Source organism: Chinchilla lanigera, unplaced genomic scaffold (genome assembly GCF_000276665.1).
Source record: "Chinchilla lanigera isolate Chin_1 unplaced genomic scaffold, ChiLan1.0 scaffold00173, whole genome shotgun sequence".
In the NCBI taxonomy this organism is placed as follows: Eukaryota; Metazoa; Chordata; class Mammalia; order Rodentia; family Chinchillidae; genus Chinchilla; species Chinchilla lanigera.
In genome coordinates this window covers 969,211-991,074 of record NW_004955574.1, presented here as the reverse complement: position 1 = coordinate 991,074, position 21,864 = coordinate 969,211, and the positions used below count along the sequence as shown (strand labels likewise).

General features: G+C 56.3%; 1 protein-coding gene across 1 annotated transcript in view; it reads right to left on the bottom strand.

The window, feature by feature from the left end:
- Nucleotides 1-6,330: 6,330 nt before the first annotated feature.
- Arhgap35 (Rho GTPase activating protein 35) overlaps nucleotides 6,331-21,864 on the bottom strand; it is a gene marked incomplete at its 5' end in the record, with an annotated part of 69,141 nt that continues 53,607 nt past the window's right edge. The window contains 4 exon segments of the mRNA XM_013509560.1: nucleotides 6,331-9,591; nucleotides 10,268-10,373; nucleotides 16,995-17,126; nucleotides 18,548-18,625. Of these exon segments, the coding sequence (XP_013365014.1) occupies nucleotides 9,234-9,591; nucleotides 10,268-10,373; nucleotides 16,995-17,126; nucleotides 18,548-18,625 (674 nt within the window). The 3' untranslated portion in view covers nucleotides 6,331-9,233.

Sequence of the window (21,864 nt, the reverse complement as noted above, 5' to 3'; positions counted from 1 at the left end):
TCTCAAAAAGACAAAAAAAAAAAAAAAAAAAAAAAAATTACAACACAGTAAAAGGAAAGCACGAAGATCAGCCCCTGCTTTTGAGGTAGCTCAGCTGCAGAGCACATGCCTAGTTATGTCCAAGGCCCAGAGTTTGATCTACAGTACAGCAAAAAAAAAAAAAAAAAAAAAAAAAAAAAGCTGGGTGTGCACACATCTGTAATCCCAGCACTCAGGAGGCTGAGGCAGGAGAACTGCCATGAGTACGAGACCAGTTTAGGCTACTAGTGAGTTCAAGGCCAGTCTGACCTACACAGCAAGACTGTTTCTTAAACAAACAAAAAACCCACGCCAGGCAGGTGCTGTGGTGCAGGCCTGTAACCCCACCCACCTGGGAGGTGAGGTGGGAGAATGGAGTTTGATGAGCCCAGCCTGAGCTACTTAGCAACCTAGCAAGCTTTTGTCTCAAAGTGAAATAAAAATGGCTGAGCTGGAGCTCAGAGGCCAGGACTCCAGGGTTCTATACCCACGAACTTCCATGCCCCAAACAGGAGTGTAAAGAAGACCCAAGGCCCTGGGGTGCTGCTGCCCTGGCGGTGAACACAGTGGACATGCGTGCACGCATGCGCGCACGCACACACACACATGCACATGCGCATGCGTGTACACCTCCCACTTTTGGGTCTCTCTGGCCCGTCCATGGTGCCAGGTGCCATCCCCTAATCTCTGGCCTGATGACAGCTTCCAGCCAGGGTGGGTACCAGACTGCCCACCCCCGGGAGCCTTGGTGTCTCACAAGGGGCTCCTAACACAGTCTAGGGATTCCAGGGGGCTGGGGCAGCAGCGGGGTTGGCGGAGCAAGAACAGCGACCCAGGCCTGAGCCGATTGACAGCCACCCCCAAATGTCTGTCTCTAGGGCCCCGGCTGGCAGGAACGGTGGGGTGATGTGTACACTGGGATCAGGGCAGGGTGTGCAGTGCAGCCCTCCGAGGGGCCTGAGGGATCCCCGGCCCCCAGCCCAGCTCCCACCCCCACCGCCAGCTGCCCTTGGCTCGCCTCGTCCTTCCCGTGCTGTGCTCACATCCTCTGGTCAAACCACGGGGCTTCGCTATGCCTGAAGCGGCCCAGATGGAAGCGATGGGAAAAGGACAGTGTGCCCCGCTTGCGGTAGTGAGCTCCCTGTCACAAGGGGGAAGCGGGGAGCAGGACAAGCACTTCGGTGTGCACTGAGTGCGTGTGTTTCAGGGCTGCAATGACTTTGGCTTAAATGTACTCATCGCCCCCTATTGGGGGTGGTCAGCACAGGTTTAGCTTCAGCTAGCTCCAGTTCAAACTCTGGCTCCATCTGTGAGCTTGGGCAGCTTCCTTCATCTCAGGGTCTCACTGTCCTCATCTGTGAAATGGAGATAAGTAGCAGTACTCCTCAAGTAAATGAGTGCATTCTGCCCATGTCAACATGTACCTCAAAAACAGAATGTCAGCCGGGCATGGTGGCCCACGCCTATAATCCCAGCACCCAGCACTTGGGAGGCCGAGGCAGGAGAATCCCCACAAGTTTGAGGCCGACCTGGGCTACACTGTGAGCTTGAGGGCAGCCTGCACTACAAAGCAAGAACTGGTAGCAATGATCTTTTTGTCTATTTGTTTTTTGAGACAAGGTCTTGCTGCACAGTCCAGGCTGACCCGGAGTTTGAGCTCCTCCTATTTCAGCCTCCTAAGTGCTGGGATCACTATGTCTGGCTGCAGCATAGACTTTAATGCATATGGTGGGTACAGAGATGTCCACTTAAGCATCACTGTTATTGTTACTACTTAAACCAGGCAGATGTGTTCTGCACAGTCTGGCTGGATGCAGTTCATAGTAACGGAAAGGCGGGAGGGGAGCACGGTGTGGGCAGAGCCGAGCCTGTCCCACAATGCCTTGCAGTCCTGACCCAGAAGGCGACTACTTGGAGACAGGCGTGGTCTCAAAAGTGACAAGAGTTAAAATGAGATCATTAGGGTGGGACCTAAAGCAACCTGACTGATAGCCTTACAGAAGGGGAAGCCGGGATGTGGTGACACATACCTATAATCCTGGCATTCAGGGAGGCTGAGGCAGGAAGATTGAAAGTTTGAGCCCAGCCTGGCTGACTTTAGTGAGATTTTGTCTGAAAACAGAAAATAAAGAAGGGCTGGGGATGTGAGCATGCGGGTCAGTGTAAAGGCCAGGGTTCAACCTCAGCGGCACACGCACACGGACACGCACGAAGGCGAAAGGCTGACACAGGGCCGGGCCTGCCACAGAGGGAGAGGCGGGCCGGGACCGGGGCGGGAGGTGGCGGCAAGCCAAGGACCGAGGGACACAAGCTCTGCAGGAAGCTCAGAAGCTGGTGAGGCCGGAAGTAGGTGCCCTTCACAGCTTGGGCAGAAAGCTGCCCGGTCTTTGGGTTCCGGAACCCTGAGACAAAGGGGAGGCACCGCCTGGTGTGTGCAGCCTTGCTATGGCGCCCTAGGAGTAGCTGCCAAGGGACAGAGAAGTGCCGAGGGTCACAGGACTTCTTTAGTTAATTGATTATTAATTATTTTCTGCAGTACTGGAGATTGAACCCAAGGCCTTTGCACTGAACTACATCCTGCTCACCTTTAAAGTTTGACACGGGGACTGCCTAAGTCACCGAGTAGCCCAGGCTGGACTTGAGCTTGTGATCCTCCTGCTTCAGCCTCCCGGAGTGCTGTGACTGCAGGTGTGAGCCTCTGGGTCCAGCCGGCAGTGCCATCCTGCATAAGCCACACGCCTGCCTTTCGGCCATACCATATCCAGCCACCAGTCAGCGACTCTGCCTTTAGAATGTCCCGAGTCACCCGTGTGGCCACCTCAGCTCCCCTCACCTCTGCCTGTGCTTTCCCAAGGCCTCCTCCCCCGCTGGGAGGTGGATCTCATCCCACCTCAGGGGCCATACCCTGCCTGGTGGCCAAAGCTGTCTTCAGATACTGGGAATCTAGCACACAGGCCTGTAATCCCAGCTCCTAGGGAGGCTGAGGCAGGCGGATTAGAAGTTCGAGCCCAGCTGGGCAATTTAGGGACATTTAAGACCCTAGATCAAAATCAAAAAATAAAAACGGCTGGAGATGTACCTCAGTGCAAAGGCCCTGGGTTCAATCTCCAGTGTGTGTGGGATGCTACATCTCTGGGAACCCTCCGGTCCTCTCGCCACGGAGGCTAGTCTCCCGTGCGCCGTGTCTCTCCAATGCCTTTCTCCTAGTTCCAGATCCTCCAGCTCTGGCCAGGTCTCCCCGCTGCTGAGAGCCCTCCGTGGCTCCCCAGTGCCCCAAGGATGGACTTGGAACTTATGCTCTTGCCCTGCAAGGCCCCGGAGACTGGGTGGATGGGAGGCCGGACGAGGTGGCGGGTACTGTAGGTCCTGCCCGCTCCTAGGCCGGCCCCCGGGATTCTTGTCTTCTACCGCCTCCGCCCAGCGCCCGCTGCTCCGGGTTCCGCAGCTTCCAGCAACAGCCCGGGGCCGGGCCGGGCAGAGCTCTGCTTCCCCCTGGTGGCCACAAGGAGGAACGCAGCGCACTCTGCCCAGGCAGTGGCCTGGAACTGGTTCCTCCCAGCCTGGAGCAAATAGATCGTCAAGAAATGCCATCAGGGGCTGGGGGTTTAGCTCAGCGGCAAAAGCGCCTGCCTGGCAAGCGCAAGGTCGTCCGGTACCGGAGAAAAACAAACAAACAAACAAACAAACAAAAAAACAAAAAGAAATTCCGTCGCCTTGACCTCCAAGACATCCACGCAGAACCCCTTCTCCCCGACAGGGCCTGACTCGCTCTGGCGGGATCCAGCCTGGCCTCCTGGTTTCCTTCTGCCAAAGGCTCCAGGGCAGCTCGCTGCACTGTTTCTGATTTGTGTAGGTTGAATCTTTATTTTTGTTTACCATGAATTTTTTCCCCCTTCCGACACTGGGGATTGAACCCAGGGCTTTCACATTGAGCTACGTTCCCAGCCCTATCATGTATTTAGTTATCTATTTATTTATCGTCTGAGACAGGGTCTTGCTAAATTGATACGGTGCCCACATTGGGTTCGCATGCTCTCCTGCCCCAGCCTCCTAGAGTACTGAGATAGCAGGTTCGCTCCACCACGCCTAGCTTGAACTTTTTTTATTTTTTTTGTTCAGGCTGGCCTTGAACTCACTATGTTGCCCAGGCTGGCCTTGAACTCACAGTGATCATCCTGCTTGGGACTCCCGAGTGCTGAGATTACAGGCATGCACTACCAGGTGAGGATTGAACTTTTTTTTTTTGTCTTTTTGAGACAGGGTCTTGCTGTGCAGTTCAGGCTGGCCTTGAGCTCACTTTGTAGCCCAGGCTGGCCTCGAACTCACATGATCCTCCTGTCTCAGCCTCCCGAGTGCTGGGATTACAGGCATGCACCACCATGCCCGGCCTGAACTTTCATTTTTTAAAAGGTATTTCTGAGAGTTGTTTTAGTAGAGAAGTCCTCCTTCAAAGGCAAAGGAATCTTAGGCTGGAGGTCAGGGTCAGGGTTAGAGATGAGGAGGGAGTGACCCAGGGATGGGTGAAGGACAGTGTGGTGGCCAGAGGTCACAGTGTGCAAATGGCCTGTGGTGGGTGGGCCCTGGTCCAGGCCGAGGGCCGATAGGGCAGAGAGGGCGCTGTGACCCTGCAGAAAGACCTGGGCTTCCTCTAGAGGCACTGGGGCAGAGGCCCAGATGCTGCGTGTGAAAAGTTCCCCAGGTGGGAGCAGGGCAGGAAGGAGGGTGTGCTGGCAGCTGCAGGAGGCAGCAGAGGCTAGGGTGAGGCCAGGCAAGGCTGGGGCAGGACGGGATGGCGGCTGGACCCGGAGGGCTGCTGGGCCGTGCAGGGGAGGGAACGCCCCAGGGTCTCTGGCGTGTGGGTGAACTGAAGACAGAGCAGGGTAGAGAGGGGTCAGGAGGTGGGCTGGTGGGGGTCAGAGGCCGATGAATCCACGGGGATTCTAGAGCCTCGAGGGGACAGCGTGGAGCACGGATCAGGGTCGGGTCAGGCTGAGCCCTGCTGGGAGGAGCCGGGGAGGGGACAAGAAGCGGCGGGTCTGGCGCCCAGGCCCTGCCCGAGCGGCTGCCCAGCTGACACCCAAGGCAACTCCAGCACCAGGGCCGCTGTGTGGCAGTGACTGCCAGGTCAGGCTGTGGGTTCTGAGCCACTTGCCGTGTCTGCAGGGGCAGGGTCAAGGCATCTTGATTCTACTCCTGCCATGGGTGGGCAAAAGGGCAGGGGGCCGGGAGACCAGGTGAGGGCACACATGGATTAGGGTCAGGGTGGGGAGGCTTTGGGGAGCGTGAAGAGGGAAAGGGAGAGGGGCAGATCACCAGGATGGGGCACCGCGGTGCACGCCTGTAACCCTGGGACTGCGGGAGGCTGAGGCAGGAGAATCGCAAGTACAGGTGGAGATGCAGCACAATATGAAGGCCCTGGGTTCCATCCCCGAGACTTCAGAAAAAGTTTTTATTTCTTCCTGGCCGCGCTGAGGGTTGAGCACAAGACCCCGCTCATGCTAGACATGCACTCTACAGCCAAGGCCAGCAACGGTGGTCAGCAAGGGGCCCTTTCTCGAGGCAGGGCTTCTGGGGGAGGCGGCCCACAGCCACTCCCAGAGGGGCAGTCCCAGGTAGTGGTGGGGATGGCGAGATGGACTCCAGCGCTGGTCACGTCCCTGTGCTTCCAGAGCCCGGGCCCTCCCTCGGCAGGCAGCCTCCGCCGTCCCCAAGTGGGCGCTCCCAAGACAGGGACCCGGAAGCAGCCGGCCCTGTGGGGGGCTGTGGCCCCGGGAGGAGGCCCCTACATCTCTCTCGGGTTTGGTTTTTTACAAGATTGATTTATTAACTATGATACATTTCACATAAGGCCTTTTCAGTTTTTTACACCATTCCCATTGAGACAAGTACAATACTTGGTAGCAAATACATGATTTTAAAAAACAAAACCAAACAAAAACACCTCCTTCAGAGATGCCTCAGCCTTCGTGAGGGCTGACCATGCACTAACCAGGTTGGAGCCTCAAAAACCCACGACATGTTAAAGAAAGAAGTGGAAATTAAGCCAACATTCCTAACACCAACTAGAAGAGGTGCTGGTTAAAGCCCCTAAAATACAAGAAATAACTGTTATACTTTCTTTACATACAGTTCTCCACTTTTGCTGCAAAACAGAATTTTGGGCACACGGCCGGACTACTAACACATTTCAATACCATTAATATGCTTTTGTTTTTCTCAGGAAACTCAAAATATTTGTTAATTCAACATATATAAAGATCATTTAACATGTGAAAATACAAGTACCAGAAAAATAAGCTGGCAGCAGCACTATTCCAAATTTTCAAACAAGTTTATTCCCATACAACTTGGAGACATTTCTTTTTAAAATGTACACAGGGAACGTGGTTTCTTGATGCAAACAGTAACTTACGCCCATCTCCACTGCGCGGAAAGCTGCGGGGTGGCTGTGGTCATGTGACAGGGGCCGCCCAGAGGTCACAGGCAGGCGACAGCCCACAGGGTTCCGAGGGGGGACAGGGAAGGAGGGAGGGACCAGATCCTGGGGGGCCCGGTCCCCCCTCTTCCCTAACACAGCCCAACCTGCACACGGCCCTCAGCCCCAAGTCGGCCTGCCTCAGCCCCAGCCACCTGCCCAGGCCCTGCAGCCGCCCCCATGGCTGCCCTGGATGAAGGGCCTTCCTGAGCCACTGCAGCGCAGCTCTGCTCACAGGACAGGGGAGCACAGCCAGCGGTGACCGTGACAAGATGCTGCAGCCGACCCGCCTGCAGGTTTCATGGGCCTAGGGAGCCTACCGTGGGGACCCGGCCACCAGGACTCCCTCCCCTCAGACCGAGAGGGAGCAGGAGCCAGCCGCTCCTGTGACGTCTCCCTTAGCCGCAGTGGCAGACAAACATCGTGCCGGAAGCCTCTCCAGCAGGGAAACACCGGCAGATCTCTGTTTCTTCCGAAAATGCCCAGTGACGGGAAGGGTGACAGAATAAAGTGGTGCATGGTGACTCCAACATGTGACACAGGCCACCTCCCCACCCCTCACGCAGCTGGGAGCTGAGCAGAGTGGGGGTCAGGCGTGGCTCACCGCCTGGGGTGCAGCGGGCAGGGCAGCAACTGCACGGAGAGCCTGCTGACCACCACAGGTCTGGCTGCCCGGTGCAGCCCACGAGGGCCTGTGCGGAAGTGCTTTCCAGAATCTGGAGCCCTGGCGAACGCCAGGATAGGCGGCATGCTGCATGTGGCCAGGCTGTCCCCAACCAGCCCCTGACGAGACGAAGCCCAGCACTCACAAGTGTGGCACAGAGCGACCGAGTGTCTGTCCTCCGGCCTCGCAGCCTGGAGAAGCGGGAAGTGAGGGGGTAGAGGTGGCAGGGAAGCAGAAGCGAGGGCGACACTGGCAGCTCTGGTGGTGGGAGCCCCCGTGGCCAGCCCTGGGAGGGCACAGCAGCCCCGGATGTCGGCCCAGCTCCGTGCTGGATCTGGCTGCTCCTGCCCGTTCGTTCCCACTGCAGCTCCTTGGGGAGCAAGGCAGTGACAAGCAGAGAACTTAAAATGACACCCGGCTCAGGGCCGCAGGAGCTGGTGAGCCCCTGTCTGGCTGTGCCAACCTCAGCTGAAACGCCGGCCCCACTTCCAGCCCACAGCCCAGCGAAGGGGAGAAGCACCGCCGTGCAGTCTGCACTGCGGTGTGCACCGTGGTTTGGCTGGGGAGCATTCTTGGCGGGGTGACAGAACTGCAGGCTAAGTTACTGCTTCCAAGCACCTTGTTTGGCCACCAGGGACTGGAGACATAGCCAGCTTATCCAACGGAGGAACTGGGGTGGCAGACGGGAGGTGCAGGAGGCCACCCCTCCTACCCCACGAGTTCCTCGGAACTTGCCACGAGCTGCTTCTAAAGTGCAACAAACAGGACCCGGGGGCAGGGGGCGGCGCAGGCCCCTCCACCCTGCTCTCCCATGCCCAGGTACCTTAGCGTTAGGTGTGGCCCAGCAGTGAGGATGGACACGGGGACAGTGCACTTGGGCCTCCCAGTTCTGGCAGAACTGCTGTGTGGGACTGGTTGGGGGATAGAAGGGGCTCACGGGGTGTTTCGGAGGGCCAAGCTGGTGGTGACAGGCAGGGACATCCTCTGGCCCTGGGATCCCTATGCAGGCTCCATGGACGGCCATTTCTTTGTGGCGCACATAGCCCAAGTCCCAGACACTCCTGCTGGGAGCCTCCCACGCTGCCGCTCCACCCCAAGCCCTGCCCCGGGCCAGGCGCGTGCGAGTAGTGTTTCCGCGGTGTAGTGTTGGAGCTGGGGGCGGGGGGGCACAGCCTGGTCCCGCTGCCAGCTTCCCCCAGGGTTCCAACTGTCTTCTTAGGGACAGGGGTCTGCTGAGAGGGTGTAAGCAGGGCCCAGAGGCTTGCAGGCCAGGCCATGGGCATCCTTGTCTGGCTATCACAGTCAGGGTGCCCTCCACCTGCCTGCCCCGCAGAGCCGGGAGGGGTGGGAGCTTGAGGTCTGTAGTGTTCTTTCTGGGGTGTCTTCCTTGTCTGCTCTTTACTTGTGGGGGGCGCTCCACCTCCTTCTAGTGTTGCTCTGCCGGGAAGGGACTGTATATGGAAGTCCTGGTGGGCGCAGTGGGGGAGGCACACTCAGGCCAGGCTCATAGCTCTCCTCCCGAGGTTCCAGTCTGCTGGGCACACAGCCCGCAGGGAGCCGGGGCAGCAGAGCCGGGAGTGGGTCCAGGGCTCCCAAGGACTCCCCGCCCCAGTGTGTGTGCAGATTCGGAGGTGGGAAGAGATGAGATGGATGGGATGTGTTCTCCTCAGGGCACGGCGGTCGGGCAGCCTCATCTCAGGACACGGTGCTCCCCGGCAGAGGCTGAATCTGTCCCGGGAGCGGGCTCCGTGGAAGCAGGCGGCACCACGAGGCTGGTGTGCGCAGAAGCAGTGGTCTGGGGAGCAGCGCCTGACTGGGCTGGCCCCAGTGGTCCACGCTGGAGGGCAGGGCCCATCCACGGCGCTGCCAGAGGCCACCAGACCTATAGCGCTGGGCTTGCGGTGCCCAAGAGCCTGGCCTGTGGGGGGCCCACTGGCCATAGCACCGCTGAGGTCTTGACAAGGTGACAGAAAAGGGACCCTTGGCCCCGGCCCTGCCCAGCAGACTTGGTTTTGTTCAAGGCCGAGGGCCACCCATCGCAGAGAAGACAGGCTCTCCTGCTGCCCGGCCCGGGGCTCACAGCGTGTGCTCAGCTTGCAGCTGGGAGGGGAGCAGGGGCTGCATCGGGGACTGGGGGGTGGGTGGGGGGGACTGGGGTGGTGACGGCTGGCCCGTGACCGGCGTGGAGGTGAGGAAGGGGACGGTGGAAGCCACTGCAGAGGGGGAGCTGGGCACGGCGCCCGGGGGCTCGCTGATGGGCCGGTTGTAGAAGAAGAAGGGGCACTGCTGGATGAAGAGCTCGATGATTGTCTGGTAGGTGCGCGTGGCCGTGAGCGCATCCATGGTGCTGAAATCTGGCCTCATCAGCGTGGGCCAGAAGCAGATGGAGAGGTTCTCGCTCGTCATAAGGTTCACCTTGTTGTTGTGGCTGACTCTGCAGGTGACATCAAACCCAGTCAGGCCTGCGCGGGTCCCCGCCCTACCCCACACGGGCGCCCAGTCCTCGTCACCGGGCTGTTCTCCCTGCCTGCCTCCCTCTGCTGAGCCCTGGCTGCATGGCCCCTCAGCGACTGGCCGGCTGGACAGTTAGTGTGGCATGCCTGGCTCTGCAGGGAGCCACATGAGTAACACTGCCAGCTGCCTGCAAGCCCGAGCCGGGTGGCAGCTCCCTGGAAGCAGCTGTCCTGCCGGCAGCGCCGTACTCCGGGATGGAGGCCCGTGCCTGTCCCTGGCAGGCCCTGCCTGGAGAGAACATGGACCTGGGTGCCGCTGAGACTCACTTCTGGAGGTGCCAGTACCGCTGAGAATCTTCCCTGTCTTGTGTTCTGGGGGAAGCGAGGACACAGACTCCACAAGGTGCCCTGCAAGCTCAGCAAAAAAGCCAGGAGCGCTGCTGGTGCTGGGCACACTTGCAGCCACATGGGCCTCTCAGCCAAGGCAGAGACCTGAGGTTCACTCCTGTGAGGGCTCGGAGTGGAAGCCAGAAGCGCCCCCTGCGTGCGCCCGTCACGCTGCCAGCGGAGCCTGGCCCTGGACCTTGGTAACCACTCTCAACTGGCCTGGCCTTTCCCTCCCCTCAGGAGGAAACACCAGAAAGGCCCACAACCTACTTGTTCAGGTGAGAGATGACATATTTGAAGACTTCATGGTTTTCCTTTGGGAACCTCTTTAAGACTTCCTTGAGGGCGTGTAACTTCTGTTCTCGGTCATTGATTTCTGAGGAGAGAAACCCGGTCTTTTATAACCACAGCTGACTGGGCAGCCTGTGGAGCAGTCAGGCCCAGCGGGGGGAGCTCACGCACGCACTACTGCGGGATACCCTCTGGGGGCTTTAGATGCACCAACCCTGGCCTTCTCCCCAAAGCCTGAGCCCGCAGCTGGCACACCTGGCAGTGGCATGAGCCTAGCGCGAGGCTCACCTCCGTCCCAGACCTCTGCTGAAGTGCAGCACTGTGTGCTGGGGCTTCCTGCCCCCCCACCTGAGACGGAACCATCCAGAGACGCCACCATAAAGAACACCATTCTTTGGCCCTCTGGTTGCCCCGGAGACAGGCATCCCCATGCAGAGAGACTGCCTGCTTCCTAACCACCACCCACGCCAGCAGTCGTCTAGGGAGGGAGCCCGCCACAAGACCCGCGCTCTGTGCTTTCCTGGGGAGCCAGGGAACTCCATACATTGCCTGGTGGAAGGGGCTGGTGGAAACAGTGGGGGATTCTTATGCAGCTCATCAAAAGGGCCTCGTCCCCCCTCCCCTACTGCCGCCTACACACTGCCCACTGGGGAATCCTAATGTCCTGGGAGAGGGACGCAGACTGCCCTGAAGGAAGTGAATAACCATGCCAGGCCCAAGGCAGTCAGAGTTTGGGGCAGGATAGTTTCTACCACATTTAGAGAATAAGGAATCAGGCGCCCAGAGAAGTGCAGAGCTGGGAGTGCAAAGCTGAGCACCTGGCTGTGGAGCCGGAGCTGTGACCATGCGGCTCCCTGGTGTTCTGGATCCCCTCCTTCAGTGGCCTGGCCCTTTGTGGCCATGAAGCAGAACTAGCCCAGAGCCCAAGTGAGCCAAGGCAGAGCTCTCTGCCCTCGACAGACATCCCTAGAGTCCCTTCTTGGACAGAAGGGCAGCTCTAGCATGCTAGGGTTCGCAAAGCCACTAGAGGGAGCCATGAAGGAGACACTGGCCATCCATAGCTGCCAGGCCAGGAGTTCCTTGTTAAAAACTACAATGGGCCAGGTGTGGTGGCACATGCCTGTAATCCCAGCACTCAGGAGGCTGAGGCAGGAGGATCACTGTGAGATTGAGGCCAAACTGCATTACATAGCAAGACCCTCTCAGAAAAACAAAACCCAAAACCAAACCAACCAACCAACCAAACAAAAAACCCCAAAGCCCCACAATGGTTCCCAGCGGGTCTGGGTGCACAGGCCTCTTGGCCAGGGTGAGAGTTCCGCATGCTCTTCCTGCAGCTATGCCATGGGCTCTTCTGTCCCAGGCTCCTGGAGGTGCACAAACCCTCCACACCATGAGTTCCTCAGGAGGGTCACGGCCGCCTGGGTAAGAACCTTTGCAGCGGGTCACTCAGGAGCCTGGTGCAAGCTCCCAGGCATTTCCCTGAGCAGGGAGGAAAGTGGTGTGGAGCTTCAGAGCTCAGATCCCAACTCAGACAGTCCTGGGTACTAATATTCTCTCTAATGCCACATAGCTGTGTGACCCTGGACAAGGACACCAGAGTCAGTCACCAGCAGAGCTCAGGGCTGGACACAAGACAAGCATCTGGGAGCTGTCCCTGTGCAGGGCACCAGGAGTGACTGGGGCTGGCAAGCGTGTGAGGGAGGGTGAGCGCAGGTAGAGCTTTGGTCAGAGAGTCGGGCCTGATTAACAAGAGCATCTGTTAGAAAATGACTAAAAACCACAGGAAATAATGTAGAACTATGGTTAGCTTCATTCTCTGAATCCAAGATTCATTTTAAGGGTTCAACCTCAACAGCAGATTCTTGGGAGCCTTTATTGTTATGTCTCAATGAAGTTTGCTTAGAAAAAGTAAACTGAAGCTGGGTGTGGTGGCACACACCTGTAATCCCAACACTTGGGAGGCTGAGGCAGGAGGATTGCCTTGAGCTCAAGGGCAGCCTGGACTACATAGGGAGACCCTGTCTCAAAATAAAGAAAGAAATAAAGAAAAGGAAAGGAAAGGAAAAGAAAAAGTAAACCATTATAGGGAGGTCAGAGATCATTTGGAGAAACATGAGAAGCATGTATACTACAGCTCCAAGCTCCGCTTAATAAAATAATCATGCCCCCTTCCCGATGCGGGTGTGCAGGTCTCTGTAGGTGCCTATGTGACACAAACACAGCTGTGTTTGTTTTAATCAGGCTGTGAATGGCAGCACCTTCACAGAAGAGCGGAGACTCAGCCATCCTCCTGGCGGAGACAGGAAGCTGGGCTGGGCAGGCCACAGTCTGCCGGACGCCCTCTCTCCTTCCTACCCAAGAAGTAGCAAAAATGGGCTTCCTCTCTTTCCTCCTTGGGGCAGTAATGGAGCCACGGGAGGAAGCCCAGCCCTGCGGCTTGGAGCCTGATGAGGGGCTGGCGGTCAGTGTCTTGCCCTCCCCCTCACTTCCCCCAGCCCTGGCCCAGATCTCAGGGGCACCACAGGGAGAGAAGGGGAATCCTGGCAAAGCCCAGCCCAGCCTCTCTACACAAGACCAACCCTGCCTGCGTGCTTTGTGCCTGTACCCCTTCTCTCCCTCCCAGACCTCACCCTGGCCCCCAGGCCCTTCGGTGAGGCATTCACTCTAGGCCTAGACCTCTGCACATGCCCAAGACACCAGTGATGCCCGATGCCCGTCTATGCCGGGGTACTGTGGGAGCATTTCAAAGCTGCTCTTGGGGGCCTCACCATGCACTGAGTGGAAAGAAGCGGGCTGGGCTTTCCCCCCGTGCTGGCTGAGAAGCATGCTCAAGAGGTCACATTAAGGCCAAAGGCTGGTGATGGGATGGGTAGGAGAGGACCAGGCCAGGGTCCTGGCTCGGCCACGTGCTCCAATCCCAGCCATGCCTCCGCTGCAGGAATGCCCTGGGAAGAAGGTATGTGGCCGCACACAGCAAGAAAGGTGCAGGGGGCATTTTGAACCCAGGTGAACCAAGACCAAGTCTGGACACAGAGTAGGTGACTGTGAGCCGTGAGACTCCAGGAACTCTAGAGGAAGTGGTGGCATAGGCTACCAGGGGCCTTAGAGACACCTTGTGTAGCACAAACCAGGGCTCAAAAAGATAAAAAACTGGCCCTAAGTCACCCAGGCCGGTGGCTGCATCTCTGCCCTGGCAGCCTGCCATCTTTGGCCCCAGCCTGCCAAGCCAGTGCCCAGGTTGATCTGCTGCTGCCCCTCAGTGCCTGGAGCGCCCTGTACACCCACATCATGAGAAAGGGAAACAGCCTGGCTCAAGGTCATGGGCACTGTGTGTAGCAGCCAGCGTGTGGTTTGTCTTCTCCCCCAGGTGGCAGGTGACTCCAAGGCCAGGCTGGGATCTTACTGTGTGTGGCTGGAATGGAAATTTTAGGTTGTCTTTCTGGAGGTGACCTTGCAACATGTTCCCTGCCCCACCAGATGGAGGAGGAACCACACACTCTCCGACCACTGCCATATGGGGCCTGGCACATAGGTGGCTCTGTGAACTTTATACACCCGTGCTTGGAAGTGAGGGTCAGGCGAAGGCAAGGCAGGGTCTTAGAATCAGCAACGTCACAGTCAATAGGGGAACGAGAACCCTAGGGCAGCAGCATCATCTGTCTGCTGACTGTGGCAATGGGACTTCTCTCTAGCCCAGGTTGTCTCAGCAGTCAAAGCGGAGGGTAGGACAGTAAACCAGTATGCCAAACCACGTCCCCCAGACAATCTGGTAGGGCTAGTGGTCTCCCTAAACCAAAAAGATGCAGCTTTACCAGCAGTTTTAAGGGTTAGTGAGGGTCTTGCGGCTAAGTCCTTATTAGCCCAAAACTTCCGGCCTAGGATGGAACCAGCTCTAGGACCTTGATAAACAGCAAGTCAGACAGGGCTTGGGGACCAGATTGGGCAGGGCTAGGAATACGCAGGCAGGCGGGATAGGGAGAGGAGAAGGCAGATTCTCACAGGAATGATTCCTAGACAGGTATGATGTGGGCAGGGCAGATACGGGTGATACAAAGACTTCTCCTCCAACTCCTAGAGGCTCAGTCCTGGTCCTGGTCTGACCCAGGGCCACAGCGCAGGCCCTCCCCTCCTCCCTGCTTGCCTTGTTGCCTGCACTGCTGGCCTTGCTTGCCTCACTCTGCAGAGAACATCGCCGTGCATCAGAGGGCAGGGACTCAGACACCGCTCGCCACTCCCCAGCAGGGTGGCCCTGGGCCTCAAGCTGAGCTGTGCCCCCTCTGAGAGCCTAAGTTCCCTCCTCTGTGAGATGAGGCATCGCACCAGCACCTTCATGCTACCAAGAGCACGGATGCCGCGCAGACAGCCAGGCCAGGCGCGCCGCAAGCACACGTGAGCTCTGGCTGTCACTGCCATTCACTCCCCAACGCCCCCGAGTCATTCTAAATGTGGCAGGAAGATAACTGGTGAGTAATCGCAAAAACCTCTACTTCGTGGGCACATTTTCAACAGTGTTCAATATTGTGAAATTCTGTTGCCAACAGAACAATCAGACAGTGGCCTCAGGGTCTGTGGGTGTGAAAGCAGGCCCAAGTTCCAGCCACAGACATGGCTGCTCTTAAGTATTAAGTGGAAGGAGCTGGTCAAGTTGATGTTGCCATGGAGACACAGCCAGTCTGGAAATAGCTATATTCAGGCACCATGTCCCTTGACACTAACTTCTGCACTGCCTGCTGTCTCTGGCTCAGCTACCCCCAGCCCACAGAGCTGCACTCACTCGTCCCTTGGTTGCTTCGGCTGTGAGAGGGGCCATGACAGGGACAGCCCCCCTCCCCCACTCTCTTCTGCTAGGTCCAAGACTACAGTGGAGGCCCAGCTGACTAGTGCGGGCACAGGAAACACATAATGGGAAGAGGAAGCCGAAAACCTCCACCCTTTCCTAGGCCACTGCAGCAACCTCTTCAGCGGTGGGAGCCCCACGGAAGTGGCACTGTGGGAAAGGGGGCTGGTTCACTATCAACAGTACCTCCCTACACAAAAAGATGCCCTGTCAGCACTTCCCGTGGAGACAATGACTTTCTGTGGGGTGCCAGGATCCCATGCGCCTCTAGATGGCGCCAAGGCAAGACAAATGCAGAGAGGCATCCTGGCCTTCCAGAGGCTGAGGACCGGGCCACACCTTCCACTCTCCCAACTTCTGTTCAGACACAAGCCTGGGCAAAGGCTGAGAGGGCCTGCTCCAGAGATCTCCTATGCTTTTCACTGGAGCCTGCAGGAGAAGCCAGTGTGTCGCCACCCCTAAGTCCCCTGTCTTCAGAGGCAGGTGGGAAGGAGGGCCAGGCCCTGTGACAGGCCCACAAGTACGATGCTGTCTTGCTCTTTCTCTGGTGGGTGACGTAACCTGAGGGTAAGGTTAGGAGCTGTGACCAACTCCATCTGGCTTGGCTACATGGGCAGAAGAAGGGAAAGGGGCACCCAGGCTGTGGAAGCAAGTACTAGCGGGGATGCAAACGCTGGAAAGGTGACCTTGAGGGCAGCTCAGCGGCCTCCGCTCATGGATGGGCTTCCTCAGCACCCGCTTCTGTTAGAGGTCACCACGAACCTGGCACCCGGACTCAAGGGGAACTGAGCTATAACCTCTAAGCTCTGCCTCACCACTGACCTTGTGGGTAAACTGCTGGTTTCAAACCCCTTCTCTGAGTCGGCCAGTGACAAGACGAGCCTAATGCTCCATAGCCTGAGGAGCACCCCTCCATTCGTCTTCCCAGGCCACCTCTGGGCAACTCAAGAGCATTCCTTTCTGCTGGTGCCAGGCAATGGCCACTTCTGGTCCTGGCCCCGCAGTGGGGCAAAGTCAGAGGCTGCCTTTGGTTAGAAAAGGTAGTGTGTCCACGGGGAGCTCCAAGAGGTCAGGTGAGAGACCACCACGGAGACCCAAGGGGTGAGTGTGCTTCAGCGCCAAGGGAGCATCTGGCTGGGGCCACTGGAATGGTCCCTTTCCTTCCAGAGGTAGCTTCCTAAGGGGCGGTATGGCCTCAGACTTTACTTCCCTCCCACAAGGGGTGGGAAGGCAGGGAAGGAAAGGGGAGAGGAAAACCTGCTACAAAATCAGTCCTGGTCAGCCTCACCTCTAGACCTTTCCAAGCCTCCCTTCACCCACAGCAGGGAAGGTTAGGGCAGCAGCCAACTGCAGGGCCTGGGTGGGAAAGCTGTCCACAAGCAAAAAAGCAGGGATTTGACCAGGCTGGGCACCCAAACCATATACTTCATGGACAGAGCACTCGGGAAAGCTGCAGTTGTCTTGTTTTTTTTTTTTTTTTGGTCTTTTTTGAGACAGGGTCTCCTTATGCAGTTCAGGCTGGCCTTGAGCTCGCTTTGTAGCCCAGGCTGGTCTTGAACTCTCAACGATCCTCCTGCCTCAGCCTCCCGAGTGCTGGGATTACAGGCATGCGCCACCGCGCCCAGCTGCAGCTGTCTTGGTAAAACCCTCAGAGCCTCATCTGTGGTCTGCCAAGGCAGCCTAGTTGGAAGGCGCCTGGGCCTACTGGCTACTTCCCTCTCCCTCGGCCTGTCCAACCCCAGCGTCAAGGCGAGAGCATCTCTTCTGCGGGAAGGACTTGTCTGTACAACCGCGCCCCTCCCCTACCGGCCTCACTGAGCCTGCTGCGCAGCCCAGGGGCCAGACCCCAGGGCCGCTGGTACTCACTGTGCGCCTCCACCAAATCAATCTGCATGTTGTACGGGACCAGGGGGTCTGGCAGTTCTGAGAAAAAGCTCTTCATGGCACCAGCCACCGTATTTACCGTAAAGTCTTTCTCTGCCAAGTCCAGGTTGTGGTCTGAAAGGAAGTAAGGAGGGTGAGGCTGGATCAACCTATGCTAGGCAGAAACAACAGGGACACTCAAGGCCCGGGAAAAGCCAGAGAAAGCTCAGGGCCCTGGAATGCTGGCCACGGCTGGCCTGGAGCTGGGCAGGGACTCAGGATTAGAAAGGATTGGGGTGGAGGTGACATGTGTGAATACTGCTAGAGAGTCTGAAGCTGGGCGTGGTGGTACACATCTGTCACCCCAGCACTCAAGAGAGGCGGAGGCAGAAGGGTCTCAAGTTCAAGCCCGGCCTCCTAAGTAACAACACCGTCTTAAAAGGGGGCGCTCTGGGGATGTAACAGGATGCAGGCCCTGGGTTTAATCTCCAGTCCCATAAACACAAGACAACAGATCTGTGGTTGAAAGAGGGAAGTGACCCTGAGCCCACTTTCTGCGGTTGCTGGATCTGCCGCCCTTTAGGTAGGGGTTGCACCAAGGCGTCTGAGCAGCCTGCCTCCCTCCCCGGCTGCCTCTTCTCACTGCCCTCCCCAGGAGGAAAGGAGGAGGCTCTGCTGCGAGGCTGCCCACTTTCTAGGTGCGCACCAAAAAGCGTGACAGCCATCCTGATGACTGCCTCTGTCCTGGTCCCCCGAGGCTGCGAAGCTTAGGAAATACCATGGCTCCACAGACCTTGCCTCTGGCTTTCTCTCTTCCTGCATTCCTCATCCTGGGATGGGTATGGCCAAGAGTCCATCTAGGGAGCTGTCAACTGTTTAGACTCTTGCCTCTTTTGTCACGAGCCACCTAAGCGCATTCCAGTCAACAGCACGCGTGACTGTGGTCCCAGAGATGGTACCACCTAGTGACGACGAGGCTGTTTTAGTCTGGGCAAGCACACTGATGCTGTCCAGCGACAGAACAGTTAACAATGCAGTTCTCAGATCGTGCCCCTCACCTTCAGCCACAGGAGACTATGCAAGTGCAAGCTCCGAAGTAGACTTCACTTTTTTTTTTCTTTTTTTGCAGTGGCAGGGATAGGACCCCGGGTACCACACTAAGCAAGCGCTGCACCACTGAGCCACAGCCCAGTCCTTCCACCCTCATCTGACCTTGGCCCCCTGACTACAAGAGCAACCAGCGCTTCCCACTCCTGTGTGCTCACCCCAGCCCGCTGCAGCTAGCCGGGCCTGAGGGTGGCGCGCGAGGTGTATGGTGGGGGCTTGGCCCCTTTCTGTGGCTCTCTGCGGGCCTCCTTCCTGTCCACTGCTCTCCATGTAAGGCAGTGCGACCATGGAGGCCACACGTGACCTCTTCCTGTCTCTGAGCTACGGCACCCTGGCTGTGGCTTTGCAGAAACACCCCACGCCCCATGGGCAATGCAGCTATCACATCTGCCTTGCCTGGCTCTGGTAGCCACACCCACCACACACTTAGCGGGCCAGGGGCCCCTTACCTTGGTCGAACTGTCTCTGCAGACTCTCCATTTCTGACTTGTTCCCGCTAACACGGTAGATACCTTCAGTGCTCAGTCCTGAGGAGAAAGCAACAGGTAGGGGTCCTATTAGCAGGAACGGTGGAGCAGGGAACGAAGTCTGCACACGAGGAATGAAAGGCACCAGGTGCCCATTGTGAGAGGAGCGCTCTCATTTGTTTTTTCTGGATGTTTTAACCCACTTCCAATTTTCCTTTTCATTTAAAAATTTTAAGGGCCAGGGATGTAGCTCAGCAGCACAAATGCCTGCCTGGAAAGCGCAAGGTCCTGAGTTTGATTCCTGGTCCCACAAAAAAATTTTAAAATACCTGAGTGTGGTGGTGTACCTCTGTAATCTCTGCTACTCGGGAGGCTGAAGTAGGAGGATTGAAAGTTTGAGGCCAATTTGGGCAATTTAGAGAAACCCCGTCTCAAAACAAACCAAAAAAGGGACTGAGGGTGTAGCTCAGTGTAATGGCCCTGGTTTCAATGCTTCTAAATACTAAGGAATTATGTTAATGTTATTAATATTTACCTCCCAGCACACCATCACTTTTTTGGAGACAGGTCTCTATTCTGCCCAGGTTGGTCTTGAACTTCTGCGCTCAAACAATACACTTGCCACAGCCTCCTGAGTAGCTGGGACCGCAGGTGTGCACCACCAAATCTGGCTCCTGTATTCTTTTATTAAAATTTTTAAAAATACATAATGCAAAAAATTTTTTTTGAGATAGTGTCTCACTATATAGTTTAGACTGGCTTGAACTCACAGTGATCCTCCTGTCTCAGACTCCCAAGTGCTTGGATTACAGGCATGTGCTACCACACCTAGCTCCTAAAAATTTTACATTTTCAAGATCAGTCATGTGATTTTGTTTTTGAGACTGGGTCTTTTTGAGACAGGGTCTCCTACGCAGTTCAGGCTGGGCTTGAGCTCACTTTGTAGCCCAGGCTGGTCTCGAACTCGCAATGATCCTCTTGCCTCAGCCTCTGAGTGCAGGGATTACAGGCGTGCACCACCACGCCCGGCTGAGACTGGGTCTTGCTATGCAGTCCAGGCTTGTCTCGAACTCACAGTGATCCTCCTGCATCAGCCTCCCAAGTGCTGAGATTACAGAAGTAGGCCACCACACTCGGCTATGATTTTTTTAAGAAAACTGGCACTGGGGCTGGGGATACAGCTCAGCGGCACAAACACCTGCCTGGCAAGTGCAAGGTCCTGAGTTTGATTCCCAGTACCAAAACAAAACAAAACAAAACAAAAAAACATTAAACAACTGTCATTTCTATGGAACTTATTTGGTGTTCATTGTAAGAAAAACACTCAATAGTAAAAATCAACTAATACAGAACATAAAGAATCAAGTGCAAGACCAACTACAGCCTCTACCCTGGGGAAGAGGTCATGCCGTTGTTTCAGATGGATTCCAAACACTGTCTACTGAGCCCACTCTCACTGTCATGGGGAAGGAAAACCCATGGTTCACCACCAAGATCATAAGTCTAAAGGACAGTGACATCATTGTTAAAAACCAGGATGGGATCTGCTGGTCAAAGAAACTCTGGGTCCCTCGTGAAAAGCCTGGCCCTGTGCAACGCTGGCTTGCTGAGAACATGCCCTGGTGGCCACCACAGGGCATGGAGACAGTGCAGGCAGTGAAGGGCAGATCAGGCCTGAGGGGAGTGGGACCCCTGAGAGCCATGGGTGTCAATGTCATTGCTAGCTGGCTGCTGTGTCTGGGAGTCCCCATCTCTCAGGAGAAAAGCAGTCACTTTGTATCTTCAGGGCCCCGGACTGGTGGCACGTGAGTAATGAAGAGCATTAGCACAGAAGGCATCAATTTCCTGCTTAAAACCTGTTAACTGCACACAGGCCCCTCACCCAGAGAGAAAGGAGCTAACGGGCCAGCCCCAGTGACACAGCACTGTGACCGAGGTGCTGCCCTGGCTGTGCTCACACGCCACACGCTTCCCACCCGAGCAGTGTCCATATGCTGTGTGCCACACCCACCATGCACTTAGCCATGAATCACGATGCCATCAGCCTTCCACACCCCCGGAGGAACTACTGGCTAGGACAGAATACAGCTGTGAAAAGCACGGTTTACAAGGGCGAAGTCCTTGCCCCAAGTTGGCTACAGGGTAGCCTGTCAGAGCCCAGGCCCCTGCCACACTTGTGCCTCCATATGGTTCCGGGAGCCCCCAGCTCAGCCTCATGCTGCTTCACTTTAACCCACTGGGCTGGGGTCTGGCCTGCAGTGTCCCCAGAAGAAGCCCCACTTGTGTCAAGTTCCCCGGCTCTGCATGGCTTCAGAGACGGTGCAACCCCTCCTGCTGTTAGAGACCCATTCACCATCCCGAGGGTCTGTATAGTACTTTGATCAGGGAAGCGTCCCTCAGTGGCTTTTCTAAGCTTTTCTTAGACTTGTTTAAACTTCCTACTTATTTCACAGCTCAGGTGCCACATCAAAGGCTTACACGTGAGATCACCCACATGCTGACAAGTCAGGAGTATGCGTCAGCAGTTTCAGGTTTTTACTTTCTAGTTTGAAAAAAATAACTACTTTTCCTTCCCTTTCCCGGAGTATCAGCTTTAACAGAATCTGTTGATATTCGTAGTACATAATAATTACGCTCACTGTAGGGAGTTGGTACACGTAGATAACGTATCTTAATTTTTTTTACTCCCCTTCTTCCCTACTTCCCTCCCAGCTTTTTTTAAAATTTGAGATAGGGTCTCAGCTGGGTATGGTGACACAAACCTATAATCCCAGCACTCAGGAGGCTGTGGCTGTCAGTTCGAGGCCAGCCTGGGCTACATAGTGAGTTCAAGTTCTGCCTGACCTGCAGAGCAGGTCCTGTCTCAAAAAATCCTGAGCCAAGAAAACAAAACCAAAAACTCAAAGAGTATGCCTGGCTCCATCAGCCCAATTTAATGCAAAGAAAATCATGGTACAAATGGAGCTTAAAAAGCCCTCAATGCAACGGTGTCACAGATCCCATGTCCCAGTGTGGGGAAGCACATGCTGCCCTGTGGAAGATCCGACAGACCCAGGCCACTCATCACCTCCTGCATCCAGACCCTCTGCACAGACAGAAGTGCCCTGTGCACCGCGTCCTCGTGACACTTGCCCTGGCATCAGAGGGCAGAAGACAAACACTACAGATCAGCTATCTGAGAACGATCAGAGGTGTGAGCCACCAAAGCCTTGCTAGATGGAACAACAAGATGGTAACATTTTTAAGCACAAGGTCAGCTCCAGAGAACCAATTAATCACCAACTTAGTATTTCCTGTAA